This window comes from Podarcis cretensis (genome assembly GCF_951804945.1).
Source record: "Podarcis cretensis genome assembly, chromosome: 14".
Lineage (NCBI taxonomy): Eukaryota > Metazoa > Chordata > Lepidosauria > Squamata > Lacertidae > Podarcis > Podarcis cretensis.
The window spans coordinates 10,905,884-10,928,045 of record NC_137183.1 but is presented as its reverse complement, the minus strand read 5'-3'; the positions used below and the strand labels follow the sequence as shown (position 1 = coordinate 10,928,045).

Sequence of the window (22,162 nt, the reverse complement as noted above, 5' to 3'; positions counted from 1 at the left end):
AGACAGCTCCCATCAGCTCTAGCAAACATGGTCAATGACCAGGGATGATGGTTCAGCAACATCTTGAGTTCAACTACCACACCTAGCCTCATAGCCGCTTGGGGATTTGTACTGTTCATGCCTATGGACTTCCTCCCCCTTTCCCTACTTCTACCCAAAGTCTCTGAAGTGCTGTCCTTTTGATCCCCGGGGCCATATCCTGGCAGGGCGGATGAAGCGAGTCCAGTTGGTGCATTCCTTTCCCAGTCTCAACATCTCCAGGACGAGCTGAACTCCTCTTGCTGCCTTGGCCCTGGGAATGGCTAAAAGTAGCAACAAAGCTGACCCAGAAATAGCTCCAAGATTTCCAAGAAAACAGCGGCATGCTTGAGATCAAAAGATTTCTCTCTCTCTCTCTTTCTCTCTCTCTTACAAACCTCTTTTCAGATTGTTCTTGATAGAGAAGTATCTTGCATTGCATTGCCCTGGCTTTGAAACAGTGCAGTTTGTGGAAATCAAGGTGGCATGTTGCTGAGTTAAACCATGATTCGCTGGTCCAAGTCTCCAAACCTGGTTATTGCATCTGCTGCTCGTGGTGTCTTGGTCCTGGGTGCCATGTGCCTGGGATGGAAGCAGCCGTGGCCATCACAATGTGCACTGGCTGAGAAGGAGGCTGAGTGATGCTTAATAATAATAATAATAATTTATTATTTATACCCTGCCCATCTGGCTTGGTTTCTCCAGCCACTCTGGGTGGCTCCCAACAGAATAATAATAATAATAATAATAATAATAATAATAATAATAAAGCGATCAAACATTAAAAACTTCCCTAAACAGGCCTGCCTTCAGATGTCTTCTAAAAGTTTGGTAGTTATTTTTCTCTTTGACATCTGGTAGGAGGGCGTTCCACAGGGCGGGCGCCACTACCGAGAAGGCCTTCTTCCTGGTTCCCTGTAACCTCACTTCTCGCAGTGAAGGAACCACCAGAAGGCCCTCGGCGCTGGATCTCAGTCATGGGGGCAGAGACGCTCCTTCAGGTCTACTGGGCTGAGGCCGTTGAGGTCTTTCAAGGTCAGCACCAACACTTTGACTTGTGCTTGGAAACGTACTGGGAGCCAATGTAGGTCTTTCAGGACTGGTGTTATATGGTCTCGGCAGCCACTCCCAGTCACCAGTCTAGCTGCCACATTCTGGATTAGTTGCAGTTTCCAAGTCACCTTCAAAGGTAGCCCCACGTAGAGAGTGCATTGCAGTAGTCCAAGTGGGAGATAACTAGAGCATGCACAACTCTGGCGAGACAGCCTCTGGGCTTGAGCTTCAGGCCTTTTGGAGGAAGTAATTTGACTCAGGGGTAGAGCATCTTCTTTGCATGTAGAAAGACCCAGGTTCCATCTTCATCCATCTTCAGGTAGGGCTGGGAGAAAGCCCTGTCTGAAATCCTGGAGAGCTGTTTCCCGTTCATCTAGGCAAGACTTAACCGAGATGGGCCATTGGTTCTGTTTCTGTAGAAGACAGCTTCCTAGGCTCCCCATATTTGCCTGCGTGGGGCTGTTTTGTTCTCCTTCCGCACGAGCGAACAAGCCAGGAAGTCACAGTTAGCCATCGCTTCCCCATTGTGTCCAAACTAAGGAACCAAAGTTAACGGCTTCCAAGCAAGCCAGGATGCAGAAGCCAACTTTCAACCACAGTGTCACAATTTGGTTGGAATGGGAAGGTACGGTTAACAGCAACGATCTTGCTTGTTTCGCTCAGTTGCGCAAAGTGCCTTTGTGCAGGTGCCTGAAGCTCATGCACATTTCAGTTTGTCAGAGCCAATATTTGATTGCCTAAACATGGATGTTGTGAGTTGTGGGGGAAAGTGGGAAGTAATGATGATAGATGAAGCAGTGAAGGACAAAGAGGAGGACCTGTAGGAAACCTTCTGCTCTGCTGAGCCACACTTATCAAGGGTGTGCTAAAGCTTCACTTTTAAAATGTTGCTTGGCTGTGCTTGATTCTCATGCCAATAAGTACAGCAGGTTGGGTTCTTCAGAATGTCCCCACTCAAGCTCTCTGTTTTGTGTGCTCAATGGTGCCACCTTCCTACCTTGTTGGACATTGCAGCTCTGGCCTTTTACTGTGGGTTATGCCTGACCAAAAGAAAAAATTGGTAGCTGCGACAAAATGTTGTAGCATGGAGAACTCCTGTTCCCGATTCCACCCAGAATCCGCCTTTTCATGCCTTAACTGGACTGTTTTAGTGTCCCCAGTTATTGTGCCACCAAGTATTTTATTTGTGTACTTCTGAAAACGTTTGGGTTTCTTCAAACCTGCCGATACAGATCCCTTACATATGAATGATGCCATCTTGCTTTTGAAGGATGAAATCTTGGAGAATGAGTTTGCTAGATGGTTTTTATTTTTAAAGCAAGATACCTAAATCAGTCTCTCTACCTCACCTCTATGCCACCTTTCATTGTCTTCCTTTATTTATTAGACAAAGTGCTAATTCATACAACAAGACACTACCTGGTTAATTAAATTCGCAGGATGAAAGTCAATCTGTGATTAGTCTAGATGTGTGTGTGTGTATGTGCGGCCCATCATTTCTCCTCTGGAATGGAAGCTCTGGTTCAGTATTAACCTGCTGAAAGAATATATAGTAATCTTGGCTAAAACATTCCCTCACTCCCTTCTATGTACTTGACCTAGTTAGAAGTTCGACAAAAAGAGAAATTGAGAGAGAGAAAGAGAAGGTGATAAGAAAAGAAGTATTGGGATGAATGTATCATATGAGGACAATTCAAGGAGGTTATACAGGGCAAGCTTTTCAGCATCTACAAACTTCATTATGGCTTTTTGCTGCTGCCTTGCAAGATTTTATCTTTCTTTCAGCTTAGTGGCAGAGTACGTGCTCTGCCTGGAGGAGGCCCCAGTTTTAATCCCAGGTATCTCCAGTTAAGATAACCAGGGAGCAGGTGATGGGAAGGACCGTTCTCTGCCCAGGAACTTGGAGAGCAGCTGCCAGCCAGAGCAGACAGCACTGGGCTAGGTGGGCACATCGTCTGACTTGCTATAAAGCAGCTTCCAATGTCTCAGCAACATAGGAATGCGGGAGAGCTGTCTTGTACTGAGGCAGACCATGGCTGCATCTCTCTGAGTATTGTCTACACTGACAGGCAGCTGCCAGGGACTGAAGCTGGGTCGTTCTGCATGCAAAGCAGGCACTCTGCTGCTGAGCTATGCCCCTATCCCAATAGCAAGGTGGATATATACAGCCTAAGCCCAATATATCTCATAAAGTCATAGAGTTGAAAGGGACGCTGTGGATCATAGTCCATGGGTAGGCAAACTTAAGGCCTGGGGGCCGGATCTGGCCCAATCGCCTTCTAAATCTGGCCCACGGACGGTTTGGGAATCAGCGTGTTTTTACATGAGTAGAAAGTGTCCTTTTATTTAAAATGCATCTCTGGGTTTTTTGTGGGGCATAGGAATTCGTTCATCCCCCCCCCAAAAAAAAAATATAGCCCGGCCTCCCACAAGGTCTGAGGCACAGTGGACCGGCCTCCTGCTGAAAAAGCTTGTTGACCCCGGATCTAGTCCAACCCCTGCAAGGCATGCAGCTGTCCCTTACGGGGATCGAACCTGCAACCTTCGTGTTATCAGCATGCCTTATTTATTTCCTGCATCTCATCCAAGGTGTACAGAGAGCGCTGTTCTAGCCTCAGCACAACCCTGCAAAGTAGGTTAGGCTAAGAGATCTGTTATAAGTTTGTGCAAAACTAACCTTTAGCTACAGTGCCATGCTCTGCCTCCTTTCCCCCTTAAGGGCTGCCTCCTCCGCTATGCCCTGTTGCAAACCCTGAGATCAATTGTGGGCTCCCCCTAAGTGCCCCCATGTGCCACGTTCAGAGAACAGTACTGCTGCTGTGTATTGTTGCTCACTCCCCCCTCGACAATAGGAGCCATGGTTTTCAGCAGCGGCTGGAAGTAAATCAATAGAAGAGTTGGCCACTGTCCCTAGAGGTTTTTAATCTATTTTTATTATTGCTTAGATATCACCTAAGGATCTGCAGTTGCGTCAGTCCGCTCACATGCTTTGTACCTGAAAATACTTAAAATAGCTTTGCCGGCCTCTGCCCCTTCCCGTTCCCTGCCTTCTTTTCTTTTGCCAGCTTTGGCTAGTCAGGCCACCTGGGAGATTTTGGCCACAGCAGTGCAGATGTTGGGAACTTCAAGACTGGCTTACTGAAATGCACTTCTGTGGATTCTGTGGAAATGGTAGTTAGTGCAGAATTCTGCAGCACGGTTGCTGACCAGAGTGAGGTCCTGTCGGCGTATTGCACCTCTGCTCAAACATCTGCGCTGGCTGCCATTTTGTTACCAGGACAGGTATTGGACTATAAAGGTTTTATTATTGGTAAATAAAACCCTTTAAGTTTACTTAAAGGATTGCCTTGCCCCATATGTTCCTACATGATGGCTTCAACCAGCAAAATTTGCACTACTAATGTTTGTTCCACAACTGGGAATAGTTTTATTTTATTGCACTTTGGAACTTCATTTAGATTTTTTTTAAAAAATTAAGTGTTTCAAATGAAAACAAACAAAATATAAATTAAATTAAAAATTAAAAACAGTCAATGCACCTAATAAGGGCACTGACTTTGTGATATCTTATGTCTTGTTTCCAGTGCTCCTAATCCTGACCTTTATTCCATGGGATAAGGCTGCAGTCCTCAACCTACTTACTTGGGAGTAGATTCCATTGAACTCAGCAAGGTGTCCTTCGGAGTAGACCTGTATAGGACTGCACTGCAAGCCTCTTCCCCTTTCTAGCAGTTCCTACCTGATTCGTTTCATATTTGGGGATTGAGAATGGAACTGCTAGAACCCCAATAATTTGCATACTGGTGTGATGTAGCTGTAAAAGTGATTTAAACTGAGCTGGTTTCCTCTGAAGCAATATGTATTAGTAAATCGGCCATAGCAGGTTTCTCGCTTTAAAAATAAATATTTAATAGAATTATTTAGTTCACGATGCATCTGATCTTGCATATTCAGCAACATTTACTATCTCCATCTACTAACTGGGGTGTGTGTAGGTAAGGTAAAGGGACCCCTGACCATTAGGTCCAGTCGTGGCCGACTCTGGGGTTGCGGCGCTCATCTCGCTTTATTGGCCGAGGGAGCTGGTGAACCAGAACAGCGCACGGAAACGCCATATACCTTCCTGCCAGAGTGGTACCTATTTATCTACTTGCACTTTAACGTGCTTTCAAACTGCTAGGTTGGCAGGAGCAGGGACTGAGCAACAGGAGCTCACCCCGTCACGGGGATTCGAACCACCAACCTTCTGATCGGCAAGACCTAGGCTCTGTGGTAATTGTAATTTTGGGGACCGCCCTGTTAGATGGCAAAGTTTATTTCTTCACTTGATTCAGAATGGGGTCAGCTCAGTCCTGCTGCTGTTGCATTTGGAGCCTCGCTGCTCATTCTCCTGAGTTGGGGTGGATGGGGTGGGTGTCTGCCCCCCAAAAGCTTGCTCTATGATCACCGTTCTGCTATCTGTGTGTGTGTGCATGCATGCATGTTTGCATGAGTGCAGACACGAAAGAGAATAATTTTGAACCTAGACAGCCCAAGGACCTGCGAGAAGTTGCTCACAGTTGTGCATAATGGCAGTGGGACACACTGCCAGCACACTGACCGCCTTCCTTCCTGGGCAACTTTCTGAGGGCCGCAAGCCAGTGGCGCGTGGGGCCGTAGAGCAAAGTTGGCAGAGTAATGAGAGTGAATTTTAGCTTTGTTGAATATAGGCTAGTTTCTGCACAGACACACACATGACCCCTCTCTGTCTTCAGTCCAGCCAAGCAAGAAGCATCATGAGAGACATTCTAGCCAGGTGAAAATACTGGCCTGGGGAAATAGGGAGATTAGGGGGAACTTTTGGCCCCTGCGACTGAGATCCTACATCTGTAGGGTATAGTACTGACCAAGCAGATGAACTACTTAGCTTGTATCTGTGAAGGAGAAGTGGAAGTATTTCCTCACTAGTTCTTACTCAGTTCAAAATGCAAATATATGTATTTATAGTTGTAAATGTGATTCTGGAGCTTCAGGGGTCGGTGGGTGGAGGGAGTTTTTGAACACAGAAACAGTCAGCAAGGCAAAGGTTGACACCTCCCCTGCTCCGCATAGCTGTCAACTTTTCCCTTTTCTTGCAAGGAATCCTATTTGGAATAAGGGAATTTCCTTAAAAAAAGGGAAATGTTGACAGCTATGCTGCTCCACAACCCACCACTCCCCTCCCGCCTCTTCTGCTCAAAATTACCATCAACCACTTTTCATTTACACTCACCTGAGTACATTTTAAAATAAATAAATAAATAAAACTTTACCCATAAAAAGGATCAACTTAGCTATATCTACATAGCTAGGAGCAAACGCCATTGAACTGAATGGGACTTGCTGAGTATCTGTAGGAAGAGGCTTGCAACCCACTTCTGATCAAGGACAAAAGAAAGGTGTGTCTGTTGGTTGGGTTAAAGATGTACTAGCAAACCATAATTTTCCTATAAAATAAAAGGAATAAATAAAGGTGTGTGTATTTCTTGGGTTAAAGATATACTAGAATATACCACAATTGCCCCTATGAATTGTTAACACCCAGAGCAGCTTGGAATGGCAGGGACAGTGACTTGCAGTTCATGTGCATGCATGCGCTAGAGGTGAACATGCAGCCATTCAGGTCTCTTAGCTTCTAGAGATGTTAAAGAAGGCGCCCCTTAAACTCTCCCCCTCGGAAGCAAAATAGGGGCAGTAATTTTCTAGGGTACAACAGTTTGACCCATGCAACATCTTCCTACCCTGAAGCATTGCGTGGGAACCAACTGGAAGCAGCTCCCACGTTATGGGGATCATATTAGTCAGCGCTCTTTGTTTTTTGAAAGGGAGAAAGGCTCTTCTTCTGCCTTGTGAGCTGCAGGACGGGTTGAAATCCAGCAGTTTGATGCTGTATACCCCAGGTGCTTGGGATTGCTTTTGTGATGGCATACTTCTTCCAAGCTTCTCCTAAGCAACTACACCAGGCATAGGCAAACTCAGCCCTCCAGATGTTTTTGGGACTACAACTCCCATTATCCCTGACCACTGGTCCTGTTAGCTAGGGATGATGGGAGTTGTAGTCCCAAAACATATGGAGGGCCGAGTTTGCCTATGCCTGATCTACGCTGTAATTCTGCTTGTGACTAAGCTTGCTTTATTCAGACTGTTGGTCTGCACTGAGGGGTCGCCAGCCTTTTTAGACCAGCAGGTACACTTTGAATTTTGAGGAAGTGCTGTGGATATTAATCACAACATGGCTGCTGTGAGCGGGTGTGGAATAACACAAGGTGACTGCCGAGCGACAAGACTCTCCACAGATGAGGGCCTGCTATTTCAACCCCTCCCCACAAATCCCCCCCTGAAACCCCCCCCCAAAGTATTGTTGTTGTTTAGTTGTTTAGTCATGTCCAACTCTGCGTGACCCCATGGACCAGAGCACGCCAGGCACTCCTGTCTTCCACTGCCTTCTGCAGTTTGGTCAAACTCATGTTAGTAGCTTTGAGAACACTGTCCAACCATCTCATCCTCTGTCGTCCCCTTCTCCTTGTGCCCTCCATCTTTCCCAACATCAGGGTCTTTTCCAGGGAGTCTTCTCTTCTCATGAGGTGGCCAAAGTATTGGAGCCTCAGCTTCAGGATCTGTCCTTCCAGTGAGCACTCAGGACTGATTTCCTTAAGAATGGATAGGTTTGATCTTCTTGCAGTCCATGGGACTCTCAAGAGTCTCCTCCAGCACCATAATTCAAAAGCATCCATTCTTCGGCGATCAGCCTTCTTTATGGTCCAGCTCTCACTTCCATACATCACTACTGGGAAAACTATAGCTTTAACTATACGGACCTTTGTTGGCAAGGTGATGTCTCTGCTTTTTAAGATGCTGTCTAGGTTTGTCATTTCCCCCAAAGTATGACAACCACAAATTTGGCACCTGCAGGCACTGGGTTGGCAATTCTTGGTTTCCACTGACTGGCAGTGGCTCCCCAGGAGTGAAACAGGGAATGCTCCTAGCCTGGCATGCAGATGCTGGCAGTGGAACCCAGGATCTTCTGCATGTGCAGCAAGTACTCTGCCATTGAGCTACATGGCCCTTCCCAATCTTAAGCATGTGCAACTGAAACCACAGCACATCACTTCCTTGCTTGACCCCTGCATGTGCTTTAGTTCCCCTAATCAGGGTGGTCCAAATTTTCATCTCAAATGGGCCATAAGAGTACAGTGGTACCTTGGGTTACAGACGCTTCAGGTTACAGACGCTTCGGGTTACAGACTCCACTAACCAAGAAATAGTACTGTATTTTTTGCTCTATTACACGCACCGGACCATAAGACGCATCTAGTTTTTAGGGGAGGAAAACAAGAAATAAGAAAGCAATGCAAAGCCTCCTGAGCGAAGAGGGAGGGCTTCTCCATCTTCGCTCAGGAGGCTTTGCGCGGCTATCCCTGAAGCCAGGACAGCAAGCAGGATCGGTGCGCACTGATGCCTCTTGCCCTCCTGGCTTCAACGAAAGCAAGCCTCCTGGCTTTCCCCCCACCTCCCGCAAGAGCTATTTGCTCTTTAAAGGGAGCGCGGCTCTTGGGGGCTTAGGTGGGGGAAGGGACAGAGCCACGCACTCTGTCCCTTCCCCCACCTCCCACAAAAGCCAGGGATAGCCGTGCGCAGCCTCCCCAGGGCAGCGGGATGAAGGCTCCCTGCTGCCCAGCGGAGGCTTCGCGACACTAAGGCAGAGGCTAGAACAACGAGAGGGAACACTGCGCAGCGCCCCCTCTCGCTGTTCTGGCTTCTGGGATAGCCTCGCAGCCTGCATTCGCTCCATAAGACACACACACATTTCCCCTTACTTTTCAGGAGGGGAAAAGTGTGTCTTAAAGGTAAAGGTAAAGGTACCCCTGCCCGTACGGGCCAGTCTTGACAGACTCTGGGGTTGTGCGCCCATCTCACTTAAGAGGCCAGGGGCCAGCGCTGTCCGGAGACACTTCCGGGTCACGTGGCCAGCGTGACATCGCTGCTCTGGCCAGAGCCAGAGCCAGAGCTAGAGCCACACACGGAAACGCCGTTTACCTTCCCGCTGGTAAGCGGTCCCTATTTATCTACTTGCACCCGGAGGTGCTTTCGAACTGCTAGGTTGGCAGGCGCTGGGACCGAGCAGCGGGAGTGCACCCCGCCGCAGGGATTCGAACCGCCAACCTTTCGATCGGCAAGTCCTAGGCGCTGAGGCTTTAACCCACAGCGCCACCTGCGTCCCTATGTGTATCTTACAGAGAGAAAAATACGGTACCTCAGGTTAAGAACTTTGCTTCAGGATGAGGACAGAAATCGCGCGGTGGCAGCAGGAGTCCCCATTAGCTAAAGTGGTACCTCAGGTTAAGAACAGTTTCAGGTTAAGGACGGACCTCTGGAACGAATTAAGTTCTTAACCCGAGGTACCACTGTACAGTGTCAGACATTAAAAACTTCCCTTAACAGGGCTGCCTTCAGTTGTCTTTTAAAACTAAAATAGTTGTTTATTTCCTTGACATCTGCTGGGAGGGCGTTCCACAGGGGAGGCGCCACTACCGAGAAGGCCCTCTGCCTGGTTCCCTGTAACCTCACTTCTTGCAGCAAGGGAACATAATGTTTTATTATGTTTTTATATATGTTGGAAGCTGCCCCGAGGGGCTGGGACAACCAAGTCAGATGGGCATGGTAAAATAATAAAATAATAATAATAATAATAATAATAATAATAATAATAATGGAATGGGACATCCCTATTTTCATTGGAGAATGTTGGAGAGAATGGAAGCTACCTCATTTGCAGTCTGACCACTGTTCCACCTTGCCTAGCACTTTCTGTCCTGAGGAGTTATAGTTCTCCAGGGTCTCAGGATGAGATTTGTTTGGATACAGGTGATGAAATGTAGAACCTCCGGAACGAATTAAGTTCTTAACCAGAGGTACCACTGTACTTTGGCATGGAACCCGTGGGCCGCACACTGCCTTGTGCATTGGGGGGGGGGAGACAAAAAATTGAAGCCCCCACCCCAGCCCTCCTTCTGCCTTCACAAAGCAAGGCTCTGACAGGGTCCTAGAGCTGTCCCACCTCCTTCCAAAAATTGAGAAAGTACGAAGGAGGCTTTGAGAAGGAGACAGGAGGACTCTAGGACCCTGTCAGAGCCCTCAGTCCTGCTTGCCAAACCCAGCCCAGGTTTGGGGGGGGGGCATCAAAAGTTGGCTAGAGCTGCCAGAAAAGGCCCTGAGGGGCCGCATGTGGCCCTTCATGTTGGAGCACTCTGCCCCAGATTGTAAACTCTTGAGGTAGAGCTTTGTCCTTTTGCACTTTGGGATTGTAAGAACATATGTCTGTGGCTCTCTAGGTGCTTATAGTCTGAAATTCAACGCAAGGGAAATCACAAGAGGAGAGGAGAGAAAGTGGACCTGGGGATTTAAAGTGCCATGCACACTGATGGCTCGATATGAATGAAAAAGAAACGAAAAGCGCTGTTTTAGGACCAGGGCCTACATAATCTTTTCTGTGTTAACACAGAAATCAGTTCCCTGCTTCTGTGAAACGATATCCTATTTGCGTCAGTGGAAACTCCCTCAGACCTCGTGATATGCTCTGGCATGCTGGGGTGTGCATGTGTGTAAAATCCGTACTCTTTCTTTAAAATAAACAAGTTTTAAAGCTTGCCAGAACAAAAAGCAGCAGCTAAGCTTTTGACGGGGTTGGGTAGGGCACTTCTTGTTGGGCATGCCAAATAATAATAATAATAATAATAATAATAATAATAGTAATAATAATTATAGTAGTAGTAGTAGTAGTATTTATACCCCACCCATCTGATTGGGTTGCCCCAGCCACTCTGGACAGCTTCCAACACACACAAAAACATAATATAACATCAAACGTTAAAAACTTCTACCCCCTAAATGCCTCTATAATCCTACCTTGTCAGTGATGTCATCTGTGGAAACCTGTGGGTTCTGCCACCAGCTACAATGAGTGTGTGTGAGTTTGTGTGGTTCCTGGCCTTTGGAACCCCCTGCCACAGGACACCTGTGTGTCTCCTTCTCTGATCTTCTCCTACTGCCAAGTGAAAAGAGTTTTCTTTTCCAGCAGGCTTTTATTCTGAGCTCCGTTAACTTTACCTGACTCTCCTTTGTTCTAGTTTATAACCTTGTTCTAGTTTATACCTGCTCCTTCGTTTTGTTTGACTCCTTTATGGCCATCTTTGCATCGTGCTGGGTTAGCCATGTGATTTTTCATTCCAAAATTGGATAGGCAGTGGGGGGAGATGAAAAAACTAAAACCCTGGGAGATCCAGAATTTGATTTCCAAATGTTGCAAGGTGATGGAGTGCTGATTACCCAGGAAGCAGTCTGCAGTTTGGAAAAAGCGGAAGCAAGGACAGAAGTTTGCACCTTTTAAAACCTTTATCTCTTATCTTAAATCTGTTTATAACCTAACACTTGTATTTGCACTGCCACAATGGTTGCAGATAAAAGGTAGACTTGGGGGAAAGAAATAGGTCCTCCACTTCCCTTGATGAAAACCTGTTTAGTGTGTAAGAGTTTAACAATCCAAGTACAGTGGTACCTTGATTCTCAAACTTAATCTGTTCTGGAAGGCCGTTCCAAAACCAAAGCGTTCCAAAACCAAGACGTGCTTTCCCATAGAAAGTAATGCAAAACGGATTAATCCGTTCCAGACTTTTAAAAACAACCGCTAAAACAGCAACTTAACATGGATTTTACTATTTAACAAGACCATTGATCCATAAAATGAAAGCAATAATCAATGTACTGTACTATAAAATAAATAAGGCAGTATTGTAGATGATAAAAATTAAAAATATTTTTTTTCTTACCTGCACTGATGATAGTCATTGTTTGGATGGGGGGGGGGGAGCTTTTATCCATTTCCACAGTCACACAATAGGTCAATCAATCAATCAATCAATCAATCAGTAGCTGAGCTGGGTTCCACACAGTCACAAAAACAAATCAACCGAAAAAACCTCAAAAACAAAAAATGCAAAATAAATAGCAAAAACAAAAGCGCCAAACTTAATCTGTTCCAGAAGTCTGTTTGACTTCCAAAATGTTCAAAAACCAAGGCACTGATTGGTGCAGGCGCCCCGGAAACAATAGCCGACAGCCGCATTGGATGTTCAGCTTCCGAAAAATGGTCGAAAACCGGAACACTTACTTGCGGGTTTTTGGCGTTTGGGAACCAAAGCGTTTGAGTACCAAGGTGTTTGAGACCCAAGGTACCAATGTAGGTGGGTTGTGTCCTCAGAGGTGTTGCACACACCGAAAGGGAAAGGGATTGCTGGTTTATTGACTGCAGGTCATGTTTGAGGGGACTTGTAGCTTGCAACTTGTCTTAGATGGGGATGAAGAGTCAGGTGTGCAGCCTGGAAGTTAGTCTTCCCGGATTCGCTGCTCTTGATGGAGAGGCACTTGGATGGAGTGGCCAGGAAGACTTTTTACCAGCTTCGCTGGCTTACCAGCTACAGCCCTCTCTTGGGGAAGGCCTTATCCATTCTTCTGCTTCTGCCACTTTCCCCCAGGGAAACCTGATGTTCCCTCTGAATCAGGTTTTTATGGATTGACGTTTGCTCTGAATCAGCAACAAAGAGCAGATTTTCTTGGGGAAAATGGTGAGGCAAATGAAAAACCTGCTCAGACTTGTGCTTTTCTGAAGACGGTTCGGAAACTTCAGTGGGTACAGAATGTGCAGCAGGAATGCCGATAGGGGCTGACAGAGAGCCTAGATCAGGGGCCAGCAAACGTTTTCAGCAGGGAGCCGGTCCACTGTCCCTCAGACCTTGTGGGGGGCCGGACTATATTGGGGGGGGGAATGAACGAATTCCTATGCCCCACAGATAACCCAGAGATGCATTTTAAATAAAAGCATACATTCTACTTATGTAAAAACACGCTGATTCCCAGACCATCTGCGGGCCGGATTTAGAAGGCGATTGGGCCGGATCCGGCCCCCAGTCCTTAGTTTGCCTATCCATGGCCTAGATGGAATGTGGCCCCTGAACTGAAAAAAATTCCCCATATACATATTTTTAAAGTTTTCTGATTTTTGGAACAAAGCTGAGTTGGGGGCAGATAAGGAAGTGGGAACCACCTTCAGGATTGCCTGTCTGACTCTGCTCGTCATGGACCATGGGCAGTAGAGTCCACCTTCCTATCTCCCCGTTTTGCTCCTTGGAAATTTTTCCTGGGTCTCAAACACAAGACAAAAGCTCTTTGAGTGTGTGGCACTTTGCTACACGGAACAGCTCTCCCTGGCACCATGCCTGGCTCCTACTGCAGGCTGTTTGGTTTTCTGGGGCCCTCTTCACCGTTTAGCCTCTCTTATCTTGAATGGTTTGTCTATTTTGGGCAATTCCTTCCCCTCTTGCAGAGTGTGAGTTGCCGCTCTTTCAAGGCAGCCTTGCTAGTCTCTCCAGTGGGATAACCTTTTGGCCCAACTGCTGTTTGCTTTGGGTTTTCCAAAAGCCTCTTGCTGACCTGGTTAACTGATAATCCAGCCTATTGCGAGAGACATAAAGAGATGCAGGCAGCAGCAGCACTGTTACTCCAGGATTTAAGCAGCTGTGTAACAGGATAAATCGCCAAAGCCCAGTGGCTCTCTCGCCTCCCTCTATACCTGATCACTGTGGTGTGGTTTCAAGATCTTAGGGCCTTTTTTTTCTTTTTTATAAATATATCATTTTTTATTAGTTTTTTTTAAACATATCATTTTCAGCAGCAATTAAACATACTTTTACATCTTATTCAAATTTTTGACTTCCATCAATCCTGTCTGAAAATTTTCCAATCCAATCTCTCAGTATGCATTTCTTATCTTCCCTATTACATTTCAAACTCATAACCAATATCTCTATGTTTTTCTACTTTGTAACACTTCCTATATTTCTCCTTACAAAACTTCTTGTAGTCCTACTAGCGTAATTTGTTGATTACAGTTGCTCTTCAAATAATTCATATACTACTTCCAATCTTCTGTAAATCTCTGGTCACGCAGGTTTCGAATCCTTCCTGTCATTTTGTCCAGTTCTGCATAGTCCATTAATTTCGTCTGCCATTCTTCTTTCGTCGGAATTTCTTCTTGTTTCAAGATCTTAGGGCCTTTTCGAGCTGCCAGCCCTGGTTTGCAACGAAGCGTGGCGTGACCACATCGACACCAAACATTACAAAATGATACTATTCCACTTGGGCAGTCATGACGTCCCTCAATGAATCCTGGGAACCATGGTTTGCTGAAAGTTGTTAGGCGACCCCCTATTCCCGTCACAGAGCTACATTTCCCAGAGTGCCCTGGGAAGAGGGATTCCCAGCCTGGGAATTGTAGTTCTGTTGCAGGCGGCTGGATAGGGGTCTCCTAATAACTCTCAGCATCTTTAACTACAGTGCCCAGGATTCTTTGGGGGAAAGCCATGACTTTTGAAGTGGTATTACCGTGTGGCCCGCCAGGGGGCTGCATCCAGAACTGTTAGCCACAATCACATTCCCATACCTATGCCAAAGTTTTGTGCCACAAATCTCAAGTTGCACAAATCCTTGGAATAGTTATTGAGGGAATATTGGATATCAGGCACACCTGACTCTCGGTGTGCCTGTAGGGTTTTGCACTCTTTCCAAACAAGTCTTTGCCTTAGTGGCTGGTACATTTTTAGGTACATGATCCAACTCCCATTTTGCTTGTGTAAGGTGGAGGTGTGTCTACAGGTGGCATGTGTGTGTGGCTGGGGGGGGGGGGAGAAGAGGTGAGGTGAGGGAGATTCCCTCTCCCAAGACAAGTAGCTTTCTTTCATAGGCAACAGGAAGACCCTTATTCCCTGTAGCTGAGGGGCAGATCATCTGCTTTGCATACAGAAGGTCCCAGGTCCAATCCCCGACAATCTCCAGGTAGGGCTGGAAGAGACTCCTTCCTGAAACCCTGGAGAGATGCTGCCAGTCCGTGTATACAATACTGAACTAGGTGGAGCAATGGTCTGACTTGGTACAGTCATACCTCGGGATGAATACGCTTCAGCTTAAATATTTTCGGGTTGCGCTCCGCAGGGACCCAGAAGTAACGGAGAGCGTTACTTCCGGGTTTCGCCGCTCACGCATGTGCAGATGCTCAAAATGACGTCATGCGCATGTGCGAAAGCGGCGAAACGTGACCCACGAACACATGGTCGCGCAGTTGTGTCTTACGTTCGCTTCAGGATGCGAATGGGGCTCCGGAAGTGATCCCGTTCGCATCCAGAGGTACCACTGTATAAGGCAGCTTCCCCTATTCCTATATTCCTTCACCTCATTCAGCCAACATCTCTCCCCCTGCTTCCCTGACCACATCTTAATCTCCCAGGTACGCTTCAAGAACAACGCTTGTAATGACTTAAACTCAGCCTAGTATTAGTGTGCTATTTATTGATTTTGTTTAGGTTTTGTTTTTTGTTAGATATGCCAATTCCCCTTTGAAACAGCAAGTGGATTCACCTTGGAAAGAATAGATTTCCCTTCTGATTTATTTCTTTTGTTTGTGTTAACTCTTGGGGTACCTCCAGGTCCCAACATCAAACGATCCCTAGAACTGAGTGTCTGGATTGCATGTGAGAATTGCAGGCGTGTGTGTACACTGCACACTTAGTAACTCTTGGCAGGTTTTGTGTCACTGAACATAACATGGGCTTCCAGCCGGAGCATTTTGTAACCTTGCTTTCTGTCAAGATCTAGGGATCTAGGCCCTAGTGGTCGTGCATCTGCTTGGCATGCAGAATGTGTCCCAGGCCTCTGTTCCCAGGTGGGTCTGGGAAAGACCCCCGCCTGAAACTGGACAGCTGCCATCCGTCTGCCTAGACTCTTATGAGCTGGACGGGATAGTGGCTTGGCTGTGTCCTGTGTTATGTGCTACGATCACCACCTAATGGCTGCTTTTTCGCTTGGGATACAACCTGTATTATTCTGTGTCTCCCTCCCCTTCTTTTTCTGCAGCACGAAACCAATGCATGAGAAAGCAGGGCTCATGCACAGCCTGGACAAACTGGAGGCATTACACAAGGAAAAGAGCTTGGATTCTCCAAATGGCAGGTGAGTGTGGTTTCATTTATTTACGTTTTGCTTTGCTTTTTAGAGGGACTCTCTCTCTCTCTCTCTCTCTCTCTCTCTCTCTCTCTCACACACACACACACACACACACACACGCACCCACACCCACACACCCACACACCCCACATTGCTTTCCCTTCCCTTTCTGCTGGGATCATATCTAATAGCTACCATCTGGGTGTTTGTAAACTGGGCTCAGTTGACATTAGGCGTCAATCTGATGTGCTCTTATTTGGGAGAGAGCCCCATTCAAGTGTATGCTTAGGATGACACTTCAGCTGTAAGAAGTCAACACAAAGGGCCGAAATAAGTGTAACGTTAATTGCACAAATGCGATTGGGTGCTTAGCTTTTGTATAAATGTTGTGTTTCGTTTTTCCTGTCTAAAGAGCAGCTACAGGGAGGCAGCACAGGATCAGGACCGTGGCACATAGGGAAGGAGAAATTAATCCTCCTTCCCCATGCTTCATTACCATTCTGCCCTGCCACCAAAATTGGTCAGCCCTGGGAGGGGAGCCTCTGTAGAGCCAATACAGAATATAGGGCTGTCGCTGGCCACTGTTCACAAGGTGTATGTCTGGACCCACATCCTGTGTGTCCACCACCCACATGTTCCCTATGCACACATCCTAGAGATTTAGGATCTTTTGCTGGAGTCAAAATGCGCATTCCTTACTAATGGGTGTTTTTACTCATGACCTTGTCATGAGTAAACAAGGAGTTCACGCACCAGGAAAGAAAGAACGGTTGGTTTGTTACATGAAATAAAGGAGGCAGTGTACACAGATGCTGCTTTTTGACAGCCTGGTTGCACATAAAGAAGCAGGGAGTCATACACAGTACATACAGTGGTGCCCCGCAAGACGAACGCCTCTCAAGAGGGAAAACCCGCTAGACGAAAGGGTTTTCCGTTTTGGAGGCGCTTCGCAAAACGAATTTCCCTATGGGCTTGCTTCGCAAGACGAAAATGTCTTGCGAGTTCCTGCGGGTTTCCCCCCCCCCTTTCCCCCTTTTCCTAAGCCGCTAAGCCGCTTATCAGCTGATCCGCTGATAAGCCGCTTAACAGCTGATCGCTAAAAGCCGCTAAACCGCTAATAGCGCTAATCCGCTAAGCTGTCAATGGGCTTGCTTCGCAAGACGAAAAAATCGCTATACGAAGAGCCTCACGGAACGGATTAATTTCGTCTTGCGAGGCACCACTGTACACACCTTAGATCTAAAATGGATCTCTAGCTACCCAAATGCCTGGAGAGTAGGCGCAGCAATCTTCCACATACCCATGCTAAAGAAGGAAGAGGAAGGGGGAGTGTGTACCTGTCCTGAAGTAAGTGGAATGTAAGTTAGGGGTCAGAGATCTCTGCCTTCCTTGCGAGAGTTATGTGGCCCCATTAATATCCTGTACAAACAAGGCTCCAGCATCTCTCTCATCTGTTTCTGGTCCAGTGAAGCTGGTGGAGCTTGGGAACTACCCAACCATGCAAATCTGAAGTTTAAAATGCTATCTGGGGCAAATGTAACTACGAAGAGGAGAAGGATCTTCGTGGATGCATGTGTGTCACAACATCTTCATGCCGCTTTTTAAATTTTCCTACAAATTCTTAGTGGCTTGCTATTTTGTTTGACGTGGAAAAGGACACAGCCCTCATGAGATATGACTAACAGGAAACATACAGATAACCTGTTAGTCATTTCTCACGAGGGTCATGTCCTTGCAACTTCAAACGTGACTTTACTTTTGGGAGGAAGATTCCATTGTCTACGCGGAACCCGATTCTTTCTTGCCGGTAGAACGTAGGACTAGTGTGCTAATCTTTTACAGTAAGGGTTAGGGGGGCAGAATTAATAACCTGCCTTTTCAGCACGATACGGTCAAACAGAACAAAATGCAGCATAAAAAGGAATGGAAAGCAGAAAGACGGAACAGCAGCCAAAAGAATCGATTAGGTAAACTGAACATCAGAAACCTGTCCTGAAAGTGCAGGTCTTTTAAAGCCTGTCTTAAAAGAACCAAGACCTCTAATTTGGCAGACCTCAGTACAGTGCTACCTCGGGTTAAGTACTTAATTCGTTCCGGAGGTCCGTACTTAACCTGAAACTGTTCTTAACCTGAAGCACCACTTTAGCTAATGGGGCCTCCCACTGCCGCCGTGCCGCCGGAGCCCGATTTCTGTTCTTATCCTGAAGCCAAGTTCTTAACCTGAAGCACTATTTCTAGGTTAGCGGAGTGTGTAACCTGAAGCGTATGTAACCTGAAGCGTATGTAACCCGAGGTACCACTGTAAGTTGATTATGTTTGCAGACCCCAGAATGCCCTCTTGACAACCGCCACCAGCCTAATTGAGTTTTGAGCGGGATCTTGATAAAAGTGCAGGGTGTTTTTGTGAGAGTATGGCCGTCGGGGTGCCCATCCGTGGAATCTCCCTTTGTCTTACAGCCTGCACCTGAGTGATGCCATCAAGGAGGAGGAGTTAAAGAAATGCCGCAACGAAGTCACGGTGAGTCGGGGAGGGGCAGGGTGCTGGTTTCCAGGACTCTGCAGCCACTGCCCTTGGTCAGGGGCAAACCGTCTGGCCGGATTCTGCTTGCTTTCCCATTGTAATCTTTCCTCCCTGCTGGACTGAAAGCTGCCTCTTGCCTCCTGGTCCTGCTGCTCCACCTTCTGCTCTTAGCTTAAACTTCACAGGAACTCTGGCCTAGTGACACCTGCTAGATACAGTATTTACCCTTTATGGGCTCTCTGCATGCATGTTTTTATTGCTATTGTCATCGACTTCTCTCTTCAGGTGCCCCATGGTGGGGGGCGGGGAGGTGTCTAAATAATTGTTAGGCATTGCAGAAGGAAACAAGCTTCGAGCAGACAGCACAGGAATACTCATATTTCCATATAAAGCAGGAACGTTTTCCAGCCCAGGGGCCACATTCCCTTCTGGGCAACCTGCTGAGGGCCACATGTCAGTGTGGGCGGGCCAGAGACAAATGGAGGCGGAGCAACAAATGTCATTGTTACCTTTCTGTAGTAGGCTAATGGGTTTTACTTCCCAACACTTTACTATCCGAACAGTGTGTTCTTTGTCACTTTTCTGAGCTCTTCATAATGGGTCCTGTGAGGAGGAGGACATGATGATGAGGATTTAAGTGAAAAGGCTGCAAGAATGGAAAACCTGTGGTCAGACTATTTTGCCCAGTATCTGCCTGCTACCAGTACACTCGGGCGTGACCTCTTTGATATCCTGAGCTCTTTTTTATGTCTGTTGTTGTTTTTTTTGTCTAGCCTCCAAATAAATACAACTCTCAGTACCACAAGTTGTTCAAGGACATCCCTACCGAGGAGAGTGTGCTGAAAGGTGAGTGGTAAACATTGCTTAAAGGGAGGAAGCGAATCGTAGAGTTGGAGGTAGTATTGGAGGCTGGCTGCTCTGGCCTGGCGGTTCATTTCTGGATGAGGCCCTCAACAGCCAGAGGCCTGGTTTTTAAAACAGGCTCGTCGGCCATTGGCCGGCGAAATCAGCTGGCTGTATTCTGGCTGAAGCCCCCTCCTAGAGGGCAACCTTAGCCCAGAGTGTCAATCCACCTGGTTTTCTGAAGGCCAAACTTGATGTGACGCAATAAATGTAATTAGTAGTCGCTCGAATGCTTTTTGAAAAGTAAATTGCAGGAGCAACATGGACCTGGATCTTGGAATGGGGGCTTGTGGTTGCCAGCTTTGCCCATCATTTGTCCCCATTGGTGCAGGGGGAGAACCTCAATTTGCCTTGTGGGTGAGAAAGAAGTTCCAAAGTTCCAAATAACAGGGGTGAGGAAACTTTGGTTTGTGGGCCAGTCTTGACCCATCAGGAAGTCCAAGCTGACCGTTGAGGCCATTTCCTCCCAACCACACCCACCTTCCACTCAGCTGGTGTCACTGGGTGGGAACAGCTGGTGGGGTGCTGCTTTTCCAGCAAGTTCCCTTGGGGGAATGAGATGGTGAAGCAGACTCTGCCCCATGGGGGAGCTTTTGACCACCGGGTGGGGCCACCCACCTATCAGTCTCCTGATGTCATCGTGACACCACCCACCTGTCAGATTAAATCTGCAGTGGTGGGGAAAGATAAAGATCTGATTCCTGCCTCCTGTAGAATAATAACAACACCTTCCTTAGAACTAACAGAACATCATAAAGTAGTAGGCAAGTTTCAAGTTCCCTTCCATTGTGCCTTTTACAGTGGTACCTTGGGTTACATACGCTTCAGGTTACATACACTTCAGGTTACAGACTCCGCCAACCCAGAAATAGTACCTCGGGTTAAGAACTTTGCTTCAGGATGAGGACAGAAATCGCGCGGCTGCAGCGTGGCAGGCCCCATTAGCTAAAGTGGTGCTTCAGGTTAAGAACAGTTTCAGGTTAAGAACGGACCTCTGGAACGAATTAAGTACTTAACCAGAGGTACCACTGTATTTTATTTGTAACCCCAGTGGTATATTCCGGATCTTCTTTCGTTTATGTACAGCCGCTGCCACCAGCAGGGTACATTGAATCTTGACTGGGGGCAAACTACTTTGGGAGGTGATGTTCCTCCCCCCCCCCCCGCAAAACAGGACCAGCACACCCTTTCACACGATGCCTTTTCTCTTTGCAGTCTGCTCCTGTGCTCTCCAGAGAGACATTCTCATCCAAGGCCGCCTCTACATCTCCCCAAACTGGCTCTGTTTCTATGCAAACCTTTTTGGGAAGGATATCAAGGTGAGTCAGTAAACATTAGCAGACTAAAAGAGGAGCGTGTTTGATGGAGATCAAATGAAGTGGCGACAGTAATGAAAACCACCCACTAAATGCTTGAGCACAGGAAAGCCTGCCTACTTGCTTTTTCAAACCTGTTGGCCAGTCAAACATTGATTGCAGCATTGGACGTGCCTTCTCCAAGTGTTGCGTCTCAACTGCAGAATCTCAAATGTAGCACAAGTTCCGGGGGAAATCTGATTCTCTTTCCAGAGCTATACTTGGAGCTGCTGGCTGCAGGGTGGGGGGAAGCCTTTTTCAAAATATATATTTATTTTTGATAGTTTTCGAAATTACTACAAATCCATCTGAATTACTTTAATTTAAAACAATTTCTTAAAATCAGGTTTCCCGCTTCTGTTGCAAACATATGTTCATTTCTTCCTCATGTAGCCACATCTTCTCAACTTTAATTTCCATTTCAGTCATTACGTGTCATTGTCCATTCTTACAGCAGCCATATATTCCTCCTCACAGACAGCAGCTCTGTCATCTCTTATAAATACAAAATCCATTTTCACGTGTGCAGTCTTTCATAATCTTCATGCTGTCTCAAACCTAGAGTGCTGGAAGAGTTGAATATTATCTTCCTTTGAATATTATTATCTTTGCAGCACATTCAGTCTAAGGTCCCAGGGTGCGATGTTTGCCAAATGTTTACATTCCCACTTCCACTGCCCGCCCCTTAGATACAGGCCCTTGACCCCTCATGGTTTGGGGGTAGAGACTTGTTCTGCCTCTATGTTTGACAGGTGCTCTGAACTTGGAGTGCCCCTTGGGCTTGGCCCTAGAGGCAATCCTGTTCCTTGGCTTCCTTAATTCAGACAGGAGACCCAACTCTGTCTCTGCTCCGAGCTCAGAACACCACTTGGGTTGCTAGAGGCTACCTCTGCTACCTGAAGACCTGAGCTGAGGTTGGCTTTTGGGATGCACACCAGCTTGCCTCTGCCTATAGCTCCAGATTTGGGATCTCACTCACCTGAGCCTGACTCCCCGCTCGCCATGGCGAGGGGGACAAGCAAAATGGTTGAACCCAGCTTTCTAAGGTGCAAGGACATCTTATGGAAACAAATGTTGCTTTTTTGTTTTGTTTTGTTTTGTTTGTTTTTTTTAAATAATTTTTTATTAAAGTTTTAAAGATTAAATAACAGTCAAAATAAAGGAAAAAAACAGAAGAAACAATACACCATCAAAAAACAGAAAAAAGAAAAAAGGATAAAGAACAAGTCAAACCTATACATCA

General features: G+C 46.7%; 1 protein-coding gene across 6 annotated transcripts in view; it reads left to right on the top strand.

The window, feature by feature from the left end:
* Window positions 1-22,162, top strand: part of GRAMD2A (GRAM domain containing 2A) — a gene marked incomplete at its 3' end in the record, with an annotated part of 68,592 nt that overhangs the window by 25,146 nt on the left and 21,284 nt on the right. For all 6 annotated transcript variants that reach the window (XM_079953419.1, XM_079953416.1, XM_079953420.1 and 3 more), the window contains 4 exons: window positions 16,051-16,146; window positions 18,598-18,658; window positions 19,435-19,507; window positions 20,780-20,883. In XM_079953419.1, the coding sequence (XP_079809545.1) occupies window positions 16,061-16,146; window positions 18,598-18,658; window positions 19,435-19,507; window positions 20,780-20,883 (324 nt within the window). In that variant the 5' untranslated portion in view covers window positions 16,051-16,060. The remainder of the gene's footprint in view (window positions 1-16,050; window positions 16,147-18,597; window positions 18,659-19,434; window positions 19,508-20,779; window positions 20,884-22,162) is intronic.